Here is a 20,803-nt window from a genome sequence, read left to right on the forward strand (position 1 = left end):
TTATTTTTTAAACCACAAACTTATTTGGGGATGTTAATAAACTTTTTTATGTGGACGTTGGCCAAAGATGGCTTTCTCTATCTGGGACTAGCTTAATAAAGCTAAGCTCTTGACTTGTTAAATTGGACCAGACTGCTTTTTCCACACAGGACTAGAAGTAATACTGTCTTCAGCAGTACATGGGATTGGTACTGGCAATATCTGCAATATTACATGCCAGTTATATAGAACAGCCATTTCATTAGAAATCTAAGGTTAGATGGGGTTGTAGTCTGCATCTTGACAGTCACAAGCCCGACCATCAGAATACTGGTGGCAGGATACCGGCTGGTGAAAATGCAGACTTCATGCTGTAAGTACGACGGTTAGGCTGCAAGTGTGTGTGTGTGTTTTGGGGGGGGGAGGGGGTGATAATGGGGTTGATGATGGGGTCGGTTAAGGGTTACACTGCAGTAGTCCTCAGTTAAGCTTATGCTGCAGGAGGGGTAAGTTAAGATTAGGGATAGCTGTAGAATACTTTCTAAACATTTGTCGTTTTCACTTTCTGTATCCTGCTGCCGGCCTTTTGACCATCAGGATTCCATAGCAACCCTTTAAAACTTTAATACATTCTTTTGTGTGCCAATGAAATGACAGTATATTTAGTAATGGTGGGGAAAGGATGCATGTGTGTAACTTATGGGCCCTACACACAGAGCGACATTCAGGCATTTTCTGGGTAATTTTACATTATTTCACTAATTCGCTGAGAAAATGCCTGAAAATCGCTGTGTAAACCTGCACGCGGGTTATTAATTAATTGGTCAGAGTACACTGCCCCTGACACCTCACTCAGCACAAATCGCTGTGCAGTGCTGTGTGCCGAGATAGCTGAGCGAAGCAGCATTGATCAGAACGCTCTCCCTATACATGTCGGTACGTGTGTATGGCCCATAAGAAATACCAACCAATCTTGTTTTCTTCCATTGTTTCTTTAACTTTCCAGTAGATAGAAAAATCTCTTATCTCTCATTAATGATTTAATGCCAATTTTAATCCGTGCATACTAATGTAGAATTTCCTGATAAATCTATGACACTATGGGACACTGATTAGTAATACTGGTACAATTTTTTTGTGTGTTTTATACTTCTTTATGGCAAGTATTCCAATAAAATGTATTTTGGGTTTGTGTGTACTTGTGCACACAGTGGGTTCCCTTTGTTGCACTACTAGAAATGAGCTATTCCAGTACAGTCATTTTACCTATTAAATATAACAAGTTATTAAAGAAGTAAATATTCAATCATACTCTGCACATTAGATATGTATTTGGTCCACTTCAGGCATTTATCCATGACTTTCCACTGATGGCTCAGCAACAAAAGAATGTTACATTTTTCTACGCAGTGGGGGCCATGTATCTTGGGTCCCCATCCACAAAGTTCTGTATCAGAAGCAGAATATCCTTTCCCACCATAATTTCTGGGTTCAACCTGGGTGTTTGAACATGAGTCAGACACCATTCACACCATAGGCTGGACCCAGCATCTTGGGGCTGGCATGCCCCTTTGCCAGCCCCGAAACTTTGGCGCATCTTTTTCTGCACTACTTATAAAATATTTTACGAAGTCCCTCTGGAGCGCCATCTTTTTCTGCATACATGTTTATCTACATGAGGGGCATCGGGGGCACTTGCCAACCAAGGGAGAGTGCCGGACCGTATAAATACTATAATATATGTGTGAGCTTCATTGCTGAGGACACCATGCCCTCCAGGGATTCCACCTAGAATAGTTGGCTTCTGACGTGCTTTTAGGTGTACCTCCTGGCAAATGTGCAATGATCTTTAAATGAAGTTTGCTGTAGGTTTTTGAGATTTTAGGAAGACCAACCATGGGTCTGGTTCGATTTGAGCTAATTTGTGAAATTAAATGCAGATTATGGGAAAAATTAGCACTTTAGTCCTTCTGTTCTTTATCTGATAACAGACAATCATTACATTTTGTTTTATAATTGACTTTTCCAAAATGGAAATACATTTTAAAAATATTGGCATTAAGAATGAATTGTGCTGATCCAGCAAGACTGTAAACCCTGCAAATGAATTGCTTGAAGTAAGCTGTTGAGACTGCAGTATTTTCAGAAATAATTGACTTTTCAATAGATCTCTAAACTTAATGTTTATTGCTTTCTTGTTGCATTGTACAGTTTCTCATAAATTGCATCCTCAGGAGGTGTGGGATATGCCCAATGTCTGTAACACAGTGGCTATTAAAATGTACATACTGTAAACACTTAAAAGCTTATTCTGAGTTGCACGCTCCTGTGAACGTTTTAGTGTCTTTTACCGAAGTCATATCTACAAATTTAAGCTAATATTGGTATCGGCCTTTTCTTCGTCTGTCTTCATCTGAATGTGCAAAGACTGAGACACACACTTTTTGTGTCTTTTAGATGCAACCATCCTGCTTTTGTGTCTTTAGACCAGGGCTGGGCAGCACCGGCCCTCCAGATGTTAATGAACTACACATCCCAGGATGCTTTGCATTAGGTTTGCTATGTGGCCATGCTGAAACTGATGCAAGGCATCCTGGGATGTGTAGTTCATTAACATCTGGAGGGCCGGTGTTGCCCAGCCCTGCTTTAGACTCTGCCTTACACCAAACTTTCACCAGCGCCTTGCTTGTGTAAGAAGCACTGATTTGTCATTATAATAATTTAATATATATAAAAATATATTTAACACAGCTGCTGTAATATTAGCTAATTATCAGCCAAAAAAAAAAAATCTTTGAATGCCATGGCTAGAATCCTTGTTACACAGAGGGAAATGCTATTCAATTTAGGAACTCTGCCTAATCTGCCATTTTTCTCGTGGATTTTACCACACAGTTTATGGGGTGAACAATGTAGCTATTTGAGTATACTCCTATATGGCAACAGTGTTAATACTTTTTTTGAAGACTTTTTATTTGTTAGGCTGTACAATAAACAAAAAGAGAGACCAAGTATGAAAAGCAGATATCAACAATATCAAGTAAAACTGAACAATGCAGAGAAAAAATTGGCATCTTAGATGGGCACAACAAAACTGTTCAGAGATGTACCAATTTTTTTCAAGAGTAGAGAATTGGAACGTGGAATGGCAATCTGCAAAGAGGGGGCAGACATCCATAATGGAAGAGTAAACAATTAGACAAATTAGGTCTCCACTTGAAAATATGAAGTCCAGGGATCCCATGTTTTAGAAAAAGTTAGGTAGGGGCTGTGCATAATTCTAGACATAAATGCTATTTTGTAAACATGCCAAATTCTGGGAGAGGTGGCCTTAAGCAAGGGAGCAGAAGAAGGCTGTTTCCAGTCTGCTACGATGTGGCAACCCAAAAAATTAGTTGTTTGGTTTGATGACGAGGGATCGGGGGGGGGGGGGGGGGTGTTAAATCTAGCAGAAATCGAGATAGTGATATTCATTATAGAGGTGACCATGTTGTCTGACAAAATGGAATGGGTGACGTTTGGGACATTGCAAAAAGAACAACAAAGTGTAAGAGCAGCGCTGAAAAAACATGAAAAAGAATGGCTTATCTTTACAATTATTTTTATTATAAATGGGGAGCTAGAGTCTGAGCCGGTGTGGATTCCTCTCACTTGTGTGCATCCAGTTATCCCCCTACATCGGCTTCCCAAGCACACTCATCGGAGCCTTTATGATCAGAAAAAAGGGTCTGTAGCATAGACTAGAGTATGTATGCAAGCTTATGTTGGAAGATCGTTAGCACAAAGATTCATAAATGCTGAGGGGTTTATTTGTTAATTGTTGTATCAGAGAAACCCGGCCCTGTAAATGGATGGGAAAAAATGTTATAAGAAGTGAATTAAGGACTCCTTTCTATGCCAGCTCCGGTGCAGAACGCTTATTCACAATGGTGAGAGATATAAAAAAAAATGATTTCCCTTCGACAATAACACTGGCAAGCCCCCCCCCCCCTCCTTACACTTGTGCAACTTATTGGAGCTTAGACATCGCATGCGATTACCCTTAAACTCCCCAGCAGCTTACCGGGTGGCAGGATCGCATGCGATACACCGTATGTGGCTCTTTTGCATACAATGTATCCTATGCGATCCCAATCATGGCTGCATGATCCAATAAATCTTTGTGGCAGCTGATATTAGATCCGATCAGAGCCAAAGTTTGCTGTGCTCTCCGGCTCCAGGGATCGCTGATCGGATCGAAATGTGAATCATGCAGGATAGTCAGCTATGTGCTGAGCATCATGGGAAATATGATGTTTGTTAAAGCTTGAGTGTTTAAGACTGCCCATATTTGGCCTTTGGTGATAATGTTCTAGTAGATTGTGTTCACTTACTTTAAAGTTATTCTCTGTCTAAATTTCCTTTTGATAAAGTATCCTGTGAGTTCAGTGAATCACGAGGCTCCCACACAGCAATGTTTCTCATTAAGCACAGAGCTCGAAAAGGATTTGTGTACCGTTTTACAATTTCCCTTCACCTCCTGCATAAATACACCGCTCTAATAATTTGGCATTGCTAAGGCGGACAGGCAGATAAGACCATAGTGGGAAATGTCCAGGCTGAATGCCAAAGAGGCCATAAGAGTGCTGTAAATAAAACGGTAGACAGCCTTTGAGTTTTTACTAATGAAAGCAAAAACATGTGCAGTGGGCACAAGAACAAACAGTTGTACCTTTGTGGTATGTGTGTGTGTATGTGTGTGTGTGTGTGTGTGTGTGTGTGTGTGTGTGTGTTTCTTAGTTGGCTGTTGTAAACCCTGTAAACTTAGGTTCAGGCATTCAAGACTTTTCTTTGGAAGCAGAGCAGTACAGGTAGCGTGAGTAGAAAGAGAGAAGGATTACGGTATGTTGTTTTAATACAGGACAAAAAACCTCATGCACAAACTTTTGTTTTACAGAATACCGTTAATAAAAGCATTGTCAAAAACAATAACAGAGGGGGGGTGGGACGACGACTGTGTACACACAGTGATATTTTAGCTATGGCCGATTTTGACCATGCAATTTCCCTTGAACTCCCCAGAAGCATACAATTATGACTGTGCCCTTGCGATTTTGACTGTGCTATTTGTCCTATGGCAAAATACGTTACAAGCGACGTAATCGAAATTGCCTTGCCTGCACAGTCTATTTATCCATGCGATACCGGCCTTGCAGAGCTGCGTATCTGTATCCCCCAAGCAGGGGGAACACTGAGATTTGGGCAACATTTCTGTAGGATTTCGACTATATATAGTCAAAAATGTAAGCCAAAATCAGACCGTGTAGACACCTTAAGACCGAAAGGGAATACAGCAACTTTCTCATAGATCAAGTCAGTATGCATGTTTTCCATGCGCAGAAACATCTGATAAGCAAAAATATCAATAAGTCTAGTCCTAGTCAAACGGCCCTTCTAGGGCTCAATGGGTACATGCAGTGTTCCTGAATTAGTTTTTTAGTATGTTTTATGTATATTGTTTTAACTGAAAGATGCCAAATTAATTTATGGGATAAAAGTAAGCCTGGTTCTGAAGTCCTAAATCCAGGGCTGCCATCAGAAATTGTGGGGCCCAGGACTGTCAAAATAGGCAGGGCCCCCTTCCCCATTCTGAAACTCCCGGTATGCCTGGTGAGACCTCTGATGTCTGCAGCACTGGCTGCCCTACTCTGCCTCTACATTGCATCAAGGGAAAATGTGACTTTGATTATGGCAAATTATACTGAATAGACTCCTGTCCTGGGACCCCATTCCATCCCAGCATCCCTCAGCTCCCCCTCTTGCTGATGGTGGCTCTGTCTTAACATGTTGCATTCTTTATGACTGATAACGGTTTTTGATCCGTTATGCTGTAATTTCCTTTTTAAACTGTCTCTGGTCTCATTCGTGATTATCATTGGTATAGCATAAGATCACAGTAAAGTGGTTCAAATTTCGAAGCTAGCTGGAGCTTTTCTAGCTTGTTACGTGGTCCTGCAAGTGCTAGTTACTGTAGAATCAGCGTCTGTGCACGTACAGCTTACCATATTTAGTTGTGAGCCTCACAGAAGATTTCTTGAAAGTGAAAGCCGTGTGAAGTTGTGTGTTCATCTGTCTTTTTATGGGATTAGACTTCTGAAACTTGGTGAACACACAGTCTACAATAAACATTCTGAACACTGCAGGACAATGTAACTGTTGGATGCAGAGAATAAAGCCTGGGGCACACTGTGCCGATCCGTTGACTATGTAGCCCATACACGCTGATCTATTTCTAGCTCAGTGTGTACGTTTTATAATTGATCAAGAGGTCGGGCATCTGAAATATTAAACTGCTCATAAGATGCGGCATGCCAATCTGACTGTTTTCAGGTGCGTTTTAAGCCATTTATCAGCTAACCTATCCTGCATACACCCCTATATAATTATTAGGGCTTTCAGCCAATATCGGAAAGATATAGAATTTGTATTTTCCTGTTTACATTATCTGTAGTTTTCCATTATGACGCTTCAGAAACTTTCACCTTCTAAGTGATATTTTGGTGGGAAAGTAAACCATTTTTTTACTACAAATGATGGCCACAAAAGGTAGGATGTATGTAAGTTTGGCAGAGAGATAAAGTTGAGTAGTTACTCAAAGCAACCAATCTGCTTATAACTGTCATTTAAAATACTGTGCTCAAAAAATGACACATGCTGATTGGCTACTATGGGCAAATTCTCCACATTATCTCTCTCCAAGGCTTGATAAATCTCCCCCTGAATGCCAGTCTAAGCAACCACAGAATGGTGATGTTAATTGTGCAGATATTTTCCTGACCACATACATTTGACTGAGAAATTGGGAGGGAATACAGCTGTGTGGTACTGTGTGGGTCTTCTTACATGTAAAGCTGGTTACACAAATGGATGATGCGATGGTGTGATACATTGGAATGAATAATTGTGTCTATCTACACACTGCATGATCCGCTGTAAAATTGCATGCTTTATCATTACATTGGTAATCAAAAATATACTGGAAGGTTAATTGGCTCCCAACAAAATTATTCCTAGAATGTGTGTACATGTGGTAGGGAATATAGATTGTAAGCTTCACTGGGAGCAGGGACTGAATATTCAAATAAATATCCTCTGTAAAGTTCTGCGGAATATGTATGCGCTATATAACCGGTAATACATAAATATGTTTCCAAATGAGAAATTCAGCAAAAATGATTGAATTAAGCAAATTGTGCTGATCTGTCATGCTCTGGTTTTATTATATGGTGGTAGACAGGGTTGTGCTTCAGTTTTTCTATATAGTTTATGAATTGCAGCAATTGGAACTAGTATTGCCTATCATATTAACTAAATAATTACATTTGGTCCTGGACCACGAACCCCTGGCACCACAGGGTGCCATGGCAAGCAGGTTCTTAACCACTGCAGTAGTATATAAAGCAAGGGAGAAATTTGAATAGTTATAGTAGCAGCAGTCTATCAATACACGAGATTTGATATTTCAGACACCAATAAGCAAAGGCCACTGCAAGGTTATTGCATTTGATGCCAAGTTTAAAAAAATTGCACTGCTCTTGAGTTCTCCTGTAAATACAGTATTATTTGTTGGTGATAACCAATTAAATATACCACCAGTTGGTGTACATAAGTCATCTTTGAATACATAATTAAAATGTTCTTGCTGCTGGTGATAACTGTAACAGATAGTCTCTGTTCTAGTGTAATAATAATAATAATACTAGAACAAAGAGAACATGAGTCCAGTGATCTGTGGCTTTTATGCTGCTGCCCCTTTTTATAATAGCAAAGCAGCTACAATTTATGTTTGAGAATGGCTGTCAAATTCTGGCCTTTTCATTCTGCAATGCACGTGATCTAGAATTTCACTTTTTTTTTTGAGCCAACATGTGCTGACAGGCAGTATTTCATGCCATACCATCCACTAGGGCATGGTGGGAGAATAAAATAGTGTGTTGAGCCTTCGGGCACCGTGCCCGAAGCATGGCGAGTGCAGCGGTGCACAGATTCGGTGTCCATGTTGACTGACTGTGTCGTCATTCGTGTAAAAAAAAAAAAAAAAAAAAAAAGGAAAAATGGTACTCTTTACTTAGTTGGGCGCTCGTCGCGGGTACATTTATGTCTGGCCGCGACGCGACCGACGCGATGCCCGCGATTTCCCATTGAAACCCATGTTAAACATGGAAATCGTGTCGGTCGCGGCCGGCCATAAATGTACCCGCGATGCCCGCGACGCGATGCTCCCGATTTGCCATAGGAATCAATGTTAAAAGGCCCGATGGACACGATTTTACTGTTAAATGCCTCAATGGACCCGATTTGGCCATAGGAATCAATGTTAAATGGGCCACAGAGCCCAAATAAGCACAATTAACCCTTAAATGTCCCCCCAAATTTTTAACGCCACCCCACGATCCACGCCAACCCGAAGCGTGGCGAGCGCAGCGAGCCCGCAAGGGGCGGCGGTACGCGTCCTCCGACCTTTTCATGCCCTACTATCCACTAGGGCGTGGAGTGAGAATAGAATAGTGTGGCGAGCCACCGAGCCCGAAGCGTGGCGAGCGCACGCGGTCACCTTCACAGTTATACGCGTCCCCTCGCGGGCTTCACAGGTGTCCGTGGCGACGCGGACACCTGTGAAGCCCGCGAGGGGACGCGTCTACCTGTGAAGGTATCCGCGTCCCCTCGCGGGGCTCGCTGCGCTCGCCACGCTTCGGGCTCGGTGGCTCGCTGCGCTCGCCACACTATTCTATTCTCACTCCACGCCCTAGTGGATAGTAGGGCATGAAAAGGTCGGAGGACGCGTACCGCCGCCGCTCGCCACGCTTCGGGTTGGCGTGGATCGTGGGGTGGCGTTAAAAATTGGGGGGGACATTTAAGGGTTAATTGTGCCTATTTGGGCTCTGTGGCCCATATAACATTGATTCCTATGGCCAAATCGGGTCCATTGAGGCATTTAACAGTAAAATCGCGGTCAATCAGCCTTTTTAACATTGTTCCCTATGGGAAAATCGCGGGCATCGCGGGCATCCCGATTTACCCGCGATGACAGCGATTTTTACCCCCGACGCCCGCGATTTCAATCGCTGGCGCCCATCTAGGTAAAGAGTACCGAAAAATTCTATGTTTACCTTTTGACTGTCACGACCAGTCGTAATTCCGGCCCGTTTTCGGGCAGCTAGCCTGCAACTCAACAGGTGAAATTAAATTTTACACCCGTCGAATGGTAAAAAGGAGACCTATTGAAGAAAATGGCCGTGGATTGTCAAGAAACGGCCGTGAATTTGGCAATCCTTGGGCGACAAAACATCCGAAAGTCGGATCTGTTTTGCCGAAATCCACCTTCAATGCTGTCTGAAACGTCAGCATTGAATAGGAGGCGGGCGCTATTTCCACTGTCAGAAATAATACCCAACATTGAATACTCCCCATAGACTGAAACTGACAAATAGAAACATTAAGAAAATGTATACATTTAAACATGGCTGCCTAAGCAAATTAAGCACAAAAGGAATAAAAGAGAAAAATAGAAAGGAAACCAGAACAAAAATACACTGCACACTTCTGCGTTGGCCCCCATTTACAGCTTATTTGGTTCCATCTACAATGTTCTGTTCCCAATCAGCCATTGATTACATTAGTAAGGCATAGTACTGTATGAAAGTCTCTCATATATAATTTTTTTGTTTTGTTTTCTTAAGTGGATATTTGGCTTGCTCAACCCTCCTAGGAAAAGATGCCTAAAAAAATCCAAATGTTAATACAGCTTGTGCTCCACATTGAGAGTGAAGGAAATGCAGATAGTGTTTTTGAAAAGGCGGGTAGCTTATGTATCAATCCAATTGCCCGTGAAGGGTGCTAGGTGCCATTACTGCAGTATTTGTAAATGATGGTGCCTGCACCTTAAACTAACACCCCTTGCAGCACCTTTTTTGTGCCCCATTTGCATATTTTTGCTCATAGTTCTAGGAGGCAGCAAACAAAAATCTGGCTTTCGGAAGTAATCAAAGTGTGCCATAGTGCTTTACAACCCACACCCAAAAACAATTGCGGGCGATATGATTGACCCCTTTAATATCTTCATCTGCATCTGACACACAATTATCCACATTATTCATTTTACTATTCTATTGATAGACAGATCTGTCCTCCTATGTATAGCCTCAATAAGCCATGTATAATGCGACATGAGTGAACAGCCGACTGGGCAGTGTTTTTTTTTTTTTTTTTTTTTAACCAAAACTGCATTTTAATTGCAGTGCAATGCACCTATAATGTACAAGGAAGATGCGCTGATATGACACTTGTACAACTATGTCCACATACAGTCGTGCTATACATAACGTGTGAGCTCCGTGTGACTGTAGCAACAAGCAGTATCTGCTGATTAAAATGAAATGCTGAATGTCTATATTCAGTGTGTGACTGTGCCTGTATCTTCATTCGAAATGCTAAGTTCATTTTTTTTTTTCCAGAGAAACACTAACGTTCCATTTTTTTTATGGAGATACAGTAGCAGTCATCCACTGTATATAGACATGCCACATATTATAAACCGCTTGTGCATACGATTTGCTCCGTTATGCAAAGTGACTAGAAGGGCGGTTAAATGGGAATGGAGGCTAGATGTATGTGGACAAATGTTGTATATTGTGTGGGACTGAGTTTGAGTACAATTCAGAATAGAACTTGTATTATAGCACTTTATGTAAAACTCAGTCGCACACATATACAAAGAGTCAAGAGTTCACTTTATTGGTAAGCTTTGTAAGGGACCATATGTGTTGCCATTGACCGTTTATATGAAAGGTATAAATCCTGGATCACCTATGTTATTGCGGATCCCAATGATCTGCTTCCCTGGGATTGTGCTTTGTGTGCCTCCTAGTAATTATTTTTATGTAGCTGGTCTATTACAGTTTTTCCGGAAGAAACTGGAGGATGCAGCTGGTTATTTAAATTTTCTTTCATTTGATTCATTCTTGACACTAGTGTCCTCCCTGTTTTGCTTTGTATTTTTACATGTCATCTTGGAAAAATAATTAATAAGCCAGAACTTTTTTACAGGGCAGTGTGAGCTGAGATCATTTTATTTTTGGGCTTTCCCACCATTTCTGTTTGGGCTTTCCCACCATTGCAATGTATCGTGGCATTATTTTAATACTGTCCACTTGTACGGGACCCATAGTATGATTCATGTACTTGGCTAGCTCATGTAAGTGAGGATCAGTATAGAATGCATAGGTGGTAGAAGATGACCTGTTTTATGAAATGTAATTGTCAAATATATCAACAGCTGAGATTATTAGGTAATTTTTGTACAATGTTAGGTGACTTGTTTTACAAAAGTTATTGTGGAGGTCTTGCCTGATACTTGGTTACAGGCACATATTAGATGATACTGCAATATATTTTTATTGGATCAAGCCAGGAGGCTGTCTGAGTCGGAGGCAAATCTCCGTTCCAATGAGCAAAGAATCTGATCAGATGTCAAACACCTGTGATTTGGCCTCTTTTCACATGATTTCTCAGCCCGATCTGTCGGAATTGGGTGAAAAGTAGCCAAATCAGACAAGTGTATAGCCCGCTTTAGAACACCTCATCTATTTAAAAAAAAAATGTATTGTCCATCGTCAGTCATTTTCATTTCAAACGCTTTATTAAAATATTATGGAATTTAAGAATTGCAGGTTTTGTACACACTTCAATACTTTTTGAACAATAATGATTTGTCAAATTATGATCCAAATTAGTAATTTAAAAAGTATCAAGATATAACAGTAATTACACTGTGAACTGTGATTGACTAATAAGATGTAAATATATTGCGTGACCTCTGTTAATTAGATTGTGATGTATCCCAGAAGGTATTGGTTTATTTTCAGGTAGATTCCTTTTTATATTTTCCATAAACATCAGCATTATAATATATTGTACTTTTCACACAAATCAATTACTGATTTTTTATTTATTTATTTATTTTTAGGTCAAAAGACTTGCTTGCATCTTCATGGCATCTTTCCCTATTTATATGTGCCATATGATGCGTTTGGTCAGCAGAATCCAGAGCGATATCTTCGCCAGGTAGCGTTCAGCATTGATCGGGCACTTAATGTGGCCTTAGGCAATCCGTCAGCCAATGCTCAACATGTATTCAAGATCACAGTAGTATCTGGAGTGTAAGTACTTGTTTCCCATTTATTCACTTGTAGATGAATGTTTTAGTATAATTTATTGGTTATTTTATTTTTTTAATTTTAGAAGTGTATAAATAATATTATAGTGTAAGCATATTTATGCAAGGCAAATGTTTGTTTATTTTATTGGTGCTTTTCCAGAGACAATGACATGAATTGATGATCTCATGGTTGTATGCTGGGGGAATGCCTCGCGTGTAGGAAGCCACACTACTTCTTGTTATGCATAGCAATCTAATATGGAGTGAAGAATAATGTATTTCTTTATGAAGTAGGGATTCCCAACCACAGTCCTCAGGGCACACCAACAGTCCAGGTTTTAGTGATGTCCATGCTTGAGCACAGACAAGTGAATGAATCAAAATAACTGAAGTGCTAATTAAGTCACCTGTGTTCAAGTATGGCTATCCTTGAATCCTGGATTATGAAGATGTGCAGACACTAGATATGGATGACAATGGTATCATCAACGATATTTTCATGCATGTTGCCTAGTGTGTACGCATTATGTCTTGCTGCGTGCTCCCGTGGGTCGTTAGCGATTATCACCATCATCTGTACATGCCGGACAACTGAGGATATCGCACCTGGCATCAGCAAGTGTGTTTGCACCCCCTCTGAGTCCTATCGCTCCCAACATCACTGAGTACACATATTGGGGCAGATGTATTAAGCCTGGCGAAGAGATAAAGTGGAGAAAAAGTGGAAGGAGATAATGCACCAGCCAATCAGCAGTGTTTGAAATATGACAGTTGGAAGTTGATTGGCTGGTGCGTTATCTCCTTCCACTTTATCTCCAGTTTATCTCTTCTCCAGGCTTAATACATCTGCCCCATTGTGTTTTGTGTGCCTTGAGGAACCCGGTTATACAGTATAACGATGTTTGCAACAGATTTATGAAACGCTCTTGATCTTCATACAAGTTAAGTTTGGTGCAAACACTTACATAAATTCTTAGCCCAGTAAGATTTGTTAGCACTGACCTTGTTTGCCAACTAGGACTGTGTCACTGGTCATTTTCTCAAAGCTTTTTTAACCACAATAGTTTTGTAGTTGATTCCGGGTCCATAGAAATTAATTTGTTAAGTTACAAAAATGCTGGGTGTAGCAATAACCGTGAACAAGAAAATGACACTGATGGTTTTAGCTCTGCGACATTATAAAAGCACTGCGAGCATGTCATAGCATTTTCATTTTTAAATTTCAGCTACAAAGACCTTCAGAGAAAATAGCAAGAGCAATATAGCATTATATATAATGTAAATTGCTTATTTTTTCCCCCGTCTTTCTGTCTAGTATATATTAAAACCACATTATAATTCTACCAATATGTTTTACTTACCTACTTGGCTTTTCAAAAGCTTCACCATTAAGCATATTTTCCAGGTAAATTTCTGTTATATTGAACTGGCAAAGCCATTATCAATTTACCACTGTAACGTAACTGTGGCATAGCCCAAAGGTTCCAAAACGTGGTCCTCATGCAACCAGGTTGCAGGTTTTAAGTATATCCATGCTTGGCCACAGATGACTGAATTAGTACCTCACTCTACTTGATTTTACAATCTATGCTGAGCCATGGATATATTTATTACCTGAAGCGTTGGGGGTGCCTTGAGGACAGCTTTTGAGAACCTCTGGCGTAGCCACATTCTCCTTGATAAAAAGATTCCGCTTTCTCGTGTAGCCCATATTTTCTGTGTAAAAAACCCACCCTGGGAAGAACCATTTATAAGAGAGAGAAAGTTACAAGTGAGACAGCTACTTAGAGTTTAGCTGTTAATGCAGGGTTATATATCTGCGAACAGTGGCTTAAACACATGGTACCTATGGTAAAATACATGTGCAGGTACAGCTTAACCAAACAGGTCACTTTCATCCATCCATCCAAGTCAATAACATCAATGTTGGTGCAAAAGTCCTTTTTTTCAGACGCTCGGTCATAAAATCAGAGTCTTCTCAACACAGCAGGTAGTAAAAAGATTTTATTCATAAGGAATAGGCACAGGTGGAAAACTTCAGGCTAATAATGCTAAGCGCCTACACCCATGTATCCATTTAATGAACTTTGGTCCTCTAAGTATATGCAGCAATCGCCAGTATGTTGGCTGGAACTGTCATTTATCTTGAAGATGATGAGTCCTCTTAAATAATCCATAGATACTGTAGAAGGATGGAGAGAAATTTCAATATGCTTCAAAGTTTCTTTAGAACTCACATGGAATTTGTCAGGAAGAGGGATCTAATTCTGGTGTGAAGCTTGTTTGCAAACCATTACTACTTCAGCATATGGAGTACAATACTGGGCCCCACACTAGAATTAGACCTCATAGAATTGGAAAAATTCCTAAGAAGATCAACAAAGCTAATAAAGGGGATGGAGAATTTAAGCTATGAAGACAGATTGAACAAATTGGGATTGTTTACGCTAGAGAGGAGATGTTGAGGGGGGGGGGGCATGCTTAACATGTAAAAAGATATCAGGGGCAATATAAGGAACTGTCAGGCACCCTTTTTTCTGTTAGGAAGGACTCTAGGACAAGTGAGCATGACTTAAGATTAGAGGAAAGAAGATTTCGTTCCCTTAGAAAGAAACATTTTTTTACAGTCTGAGCAGCCAACCTGTTACTCTCTTCCTGGTGAGGTATAAATATGTTTAAAATAAGGTTGGACAAACATCTATTGGGTAAAAACATCCAGTGGTATAAACAATAATCATAATGTCAGAATACACTACAAAAAGGGATGAAGCTAATAGATCATACTGGCTACCAGGGTTGAATTCAATGGACGCCAGTCTTTATTCAGCCTTAACTATTATGTAACTATGTAGCAATATCTACATATGTTAGGGATGGGGAACCTTTGGCAATCCAGCTGTTGTTGAATTACACATCCCAGCATGCCCTGCAATGGTCTTCGCATGGCTAAATAGCAAAACTGCTGCAGGGCATGCTTGGATATTTAGTTCAACAACAGCTGAAGTGCCAAAGGTTCCCCATCCTTGATTTCTGTGAAACCAATAGTCGTGTCCAGAAGAGACACTGGTCATGTCCAAGGGCAGCAGACACTCTTAAAATTAAAATGGACTACTTTCTGTCCTCAAGACAATTAGACAAAATATTCCTTCTGCATATTGTGTTCTCTCTCTTAAGGTGCTCATACACTTATCCGTTTTGGTCTGATTTCACCCGATCCTGAGAAATCGGCCCAAATCAGATGTGTTTGACATCCCCTCCGACCCTATGCGCAGTCCTGGTCTGGGAATTGCATTATCCTGTACCTTAAGATACTAAACAAAACAATTTTTTTGTAAGGAATCCATAAATTCTAAGCTGCCTTCTAGTAACAACTTGCTCCCTCATTGCAAATACAATCTCAGGGGGGAAATTAAATATAAAGATAGGTAGCACCGTTGGCGGGAATACAGTGTACTTGGCTCATCAATTACAGATCCATCAGCGGACAGCAATAAGGAAAGTGCTGGAACTGTTGGGAATATTTTCCTCCATCATAATGATGGCACATGAGCTGTCCTCCACTACAAATATTAACCCAGTGGGGATCACAAGAAGGGCTCTAGTTTAAAACAATAGATTAGTAAGACCTAACAAAATGAAAGATGCATACTAAAGGTGCCCATACACGTTACAATTATTGTATACAATATTGTATACAATATCGCATCTCATCGAATCTCGGTTTTGCGATAAGATGAGATCTAGTACAAAAAGTATGTGCTGCACAGATCTCATCTCATCCCATCGCAAAACCGATATGCAAAGAGATGCGATATTGTATACAATATTGTATACAATAATTGTAACGTGTATGGGCACCTTAAGGAAATATTCCGGTCCTACAGACTTGTAGCTCACATCCCCTTACAAGGATAGCACAAAGTACACGGTCAAGAAAAGAAAAGCCGCTCTACCTACTGGAAATAAGAGCAGTGTATGAAGCAGGTCAACGGTTTAATCATGAACAGTTGTGGCCTTCGTAGTTTGTCATAGAGGCTTCAGAAAAGCTATGTTTGTGCATGTAGCAAGACATATCTAGTGCAGAAAGAAACCGGAAGTCACGTTCAACATTTGCATCATGTAGTTAAAGTGAATGATATAGCCAATTATCTGAACCAATCAGAAGTGGCTCTATGCTGGGGTAATTGTGCCCTTTGTCATGCAGATATGGTTTGGCCATGCAATATTTCCATTTATGACCATGATATCTGTTGGTTTTAGGCTATCTGATAACATTTCTGTCAGTCTGTCAGACCTTTGATCTCCCTGTATAATCAAAATAAAGTTGTTGTATTTTATTAAATAGAGAAAGTAGAAGTCATAGCAGTTCTCCAATTTTGGACAATGTGTCCATGGTTTGCAGTAACGTGGGACAATATGAAGCTTGGTCTCTTCCTCCTCCTCCTCTACAGTTATTGTATTATAAGTACAGGGTTTCCCCTATATGTTTATAATGCGCACAATCCTGCAAGCAAAAAAACAAAAACACTTTAATAGTATATTACAAAGTAGATTTAGTAATGGCAAGAATCTGAAATCCAACTAAAGGGGTGTACACACGCTTCGATTTTGACAGGTTTTCGATTCGGTTTTGCTTATAGAAGCAAAATCGAATCGAAATCAAATGGTTTTATGATGCTTTCGATCTGCATTGAATTCAATGCACGCTCCCATTTTCTCTATATCGAAAAGAAAAATAGACTCTGCAGGCAAGGAAGTATCAAATTCTATCCAGTAAATTGAATGTGTACACTGTGCCTTGAATTTGATATTGAATGCAAAAATGTAGATTGAATGTGAAATTGAATAGAACACAAAGGACAAATCGAAAGGGGAAATCAAAAGTAAATCTGTTTGTGTACACACCTTTTAGATCTGGCTTGCGATTTGATTATGATTCATTCTGGCTTTCGATTTCTACTATATAGTCTTGCCGGGCGAGACTATTTTTCTTTTTGATTGCCACTATACGTGAATGCGCATCGGGATCAAATTTGCATCAAATGCTGCTAAAAGCATTTCTGTTAGATTTTGTTTGTGCGCACAATTGCGAACTCACGCATGTGAGATCTTCTGGTCAGCTGTGCTGCATCGGATGTCTTTGCAACATAGCTGGCATAGTAACCCAGCAGCTCTGTCACCTAAGGCCAGGAAATCTATCAGAAAATGAAAACCCTGGCCTCTGGTGTCCCAGAAAATGGAGGCCAAGTGCGCCTTCCTGTCTCCAAATAGCCATAGACTGTTAATCACATGACCTCTGCAGACAAGCTCCAGTATACCAAAACAACAGTCTTACGTTATTCTGACACCATTTCCAATATTTTTTGTATGTAAATGCTCAGCATTGTTTGGTCATTACAAAAAAAACCTGCAGATTTATAACCTAAAGGAAAGCAAGTTTCATATGTGAACCACCATTAAAACCGACGACTGAGGAGTTTATTCATCAAATGCATTACATTCTAAATCCTGGGAAGCCTGAATGTTTTCACAATGACCAGAATTAGAAAATCTCTCTTTTCAGGGCTATTTGATAAATAAACTCTTTGATGAAAAGGAACAAGAAATTAGGGTTTTCTAAAGCAAGTAAGCAGAAAGCGTCTGTGTATATTATAATCCTACATGCACAGCTGGACTAGCGTCTTATCACCTCTCCCACTTGCCACCAGTGACGTGCTGTTAGGATCTCCTGTGCCACGCTGTCTGGCGAGACACCACGTGACACTGGCTGGAAGGAGATAGTGACAGGACCAGGGCAGGCTCGCCAACCTGACTCCGTTGTACTCAGATGGAGTTGACGTGTGTGTGCGGGGTGCTAGGCTTCACCAATAATAGCCGCGTTCGTGGGAGCCCGTTAGTCAGGCTCCCACCTCGATGCCACCTGGTCTTATGTTAAGGACAACACACACGCCAAGGCCAGTGATGAACAAGGGGAAACCTATCTAACAAACAAAGAGGCGAGGACCACCCTGCCCTGCGGAGAGGGGTGCCAGTGGATAGCACTCTAAACAGGAACCCGCTGTGCTAACGCTTAACAGGTGTAACCACACACAGTATGCTGACACACTAAGAACTGCTGACGGGTGTATCAATACACGATATGCTGACACACTAAGAACTGCTGACAGGTGTAACAATACACTATATGCTGACCCAATAAGTACTGCTGACAGGTGTAACAATACACTATACGCTGACACAATAAGCAAATGATTAGTAAGGAGACAAAGAGGGGGAATCTCCCAACTTATCTGAACACCGAGGGATATCAACTTAGCTGGAGCTGAGATGCTGCGGACAAGGCAGGGAACCAGCCGAAGGAAGCACCACGCTGGAGAAGGAATCCCACAAAGACCAACAGGAGCTGCAGGGACCGGGAGACGGATAAAGGACGACACACGGACACCGGGAGGACAGGAGACTGAACGGAGGACACAGCTGGGAATCAACGACAGGATGCAGGATGACAGGGAACAGGAACCAGGAATAACGGAAGACTGGGAACCAGGAACACTTGAGACCCTGAGGTACAAAAGCTATAACCGGCATGGGCCTGAATAACCAGAGGGTTTATATAGTGAGCACAATGTGGTGCTGATTACACATTGCCTAAAGGTGTGCACTGCAGGCTAGGAGCCTAATCAAGACACCTGAGTCCAGAACACACAGTACTGAAAGTAACCTGCACTGGCCCAGGCTGACCACTGGATGCCACTAGCGAGTAAACACACACACAGGCTGAGATAAACCCAGGGAGAACATGAAACTACACAGAATATGTGAATCTGAGCATAACACAGATCCGCTGGAGGCGGATCCTAACAGTACCCCCCCCCTTGAAGAGGGGTCAAGGGACCCCAATACCAGGTTCTCCCCTACATGGAGAATACCAAACCCTGGAATGGGTATCAACCAACAAACAGAAACAAGCTGTGACTGCAGCTTGTAACAGTGCCCCCCTCTCAAAGGTGGCCTACGGACACAACAAAACCAGACAAACAGATATGACAAACAGGACAAAGCAAAAGGTCAGTGCTTATTCTTCTTTCTCCTTCTCTTTGAATGGCTCTGAAAGGAAGATAGAAAAGCACATCCTGCAGTCAAGGCAATAGCTATGGGCTGGGCCCTTTGTATTGACTCTCCTAAACATGGAGTCTCTGTAGACAAGATGTTCGGCCCAGAGGCATCTGAACCACTTTTATTGGGACCAAATTTTTTCACTACAGCATCACTAAATGCCCGGAAATCCTTAAGAAGGGGATCTTCAGAATTAATCAATTCGAACGCCCATTTGGAAGGCTTCCCTCTGAAGGAGTAGATCATATAGGACACAATATTATCAGAAGTGATACCTAAAAATGGTCTGGACTCCATAATGGAGACATAGTGGTTCGCGAGTGCAACAAATTGGGCTAAGTCCCCATCAAAGACTAGAGATGTAGAGATATCGTTCAAAGAATCAACAGTAACTTCATTATCAGCTAACTGACTGGTCTGTATAGCTGGAATTATGGCCCTTGAGGCTGAGACTTTAGGGACCCCCTTAGAGGTTATGACCTCTTCCAAGTCTGATGGTCTTTCTGGTTGGGCAGCACTATGATGAGTCTCTGGCTGATCACCACTGTGACGTACTTCTAAGTGGGCAGCACTATAGTGAAACTCTGGCTGGGCAGCAACAAAAAGACCAACAGATGGTCCCTCCATGTTACCGACATGGCTGGAACTCTGCTCAGAGACAGGACAATCAGAATCCCTCTTAGGGACTAGATGGACAGAGTCCCCATCTGGGGCGACACAGGCTTGAACCCCCACTGGGGCGACACCGGCTTGAACCCCCACTGGGGCGACACCGGCTTGAACCCCCTCTGGGGCAACACCAACTTGAACCCCCTCTGGGGCAACACCAACTTGAACCCCCTCTGGGGCAACACCAACTTGAACCCCCTCTGGGGCAACACCAACTTGAACCCCTTCTGGGGCAACACCAACTTGAACCCCTTCTGGGGCAACACCAACTTGAACCCCTTCTGGGGCAACACCAACTTGAACCCCTTCTGGGGCAACACCAACTTGAACCCCTTCTGGGGCAACACCAACTTGAACCCCTTCTGGGGCAACACCAACTTGAACCCCTTCTGGGGCAACACCAACTTGAACCCCACTCGGGGCTGCGCACTTCGGAACCCCACTCGGGGCTGCGCACTTCGGAACCCCACTCGGGGCTGCGCACTTCGGAACCCCACTCGGGGCTGCGCACTTCGGAACCCCACTCGGGGCTGCGCACTTCGGAACCCCACTCGGGGCTGCGCACTTCGGAACCCCACTCGGGGCTGCGGCCTCCGGGCCCCCACTCGGGGCTGCGGCCTCCGGGCCCCCACTCGGGGCTGCGGCCTCCGGGCCCCCACTCGGGGCTGCGGCCTCCGGGCCCCCACTCGGGGCTGCGGCCTCCGGGCCCCCACTCGGGGCTGCGCACTTCGGGACCCCACTCGGGGCTGCGCACTTCGGGACCCCGGCATCTGACCGGCTCGGCGGGCCCCCGGCATCGGACCGGCTCGGCGGGCCCCCGGCATCGGACCGGCTCGGCGGGCC

The 20,803-nt window shown here is 42.3% G+C and overlaps 1 protein-coding gene across 1 annotated transcript in view; it reads left to right on the plus strand.

The window, feature by feature from the left end:
* Positions 1 to 20,803, plus strand: part of REV3L (REV3 like, DNA directed polymerase zeta catalytic subunit) — a 182,452-nt gene that overhangs the window by 59,819 nt on the left and 101,830 nt on the right. Inside the window, exon 2 of the mRNA XM_083176894.1 lies at positions 11,984 to 12,176. Coding sequence (XP_083033020.1) covers positions 11,984 to 12,176 — 193 coding nt within the window. The remainder of the gene's footprint in view (positions 1 to 11,983; positions 12,177 to 20,803) is intronic.

Source organism: Crinia signifera, chromosome 3 (genome assembly GCF_055691185.1).
Source record: "Crinia signifera chromosome 3, ASM5569118v1, whole genome shotgun sequence".
NCBI lineage: Eukaryota > Metazoa > Chordata > Amphibia > Anura > Myobatrachidae > Crinia > Crinia signifera.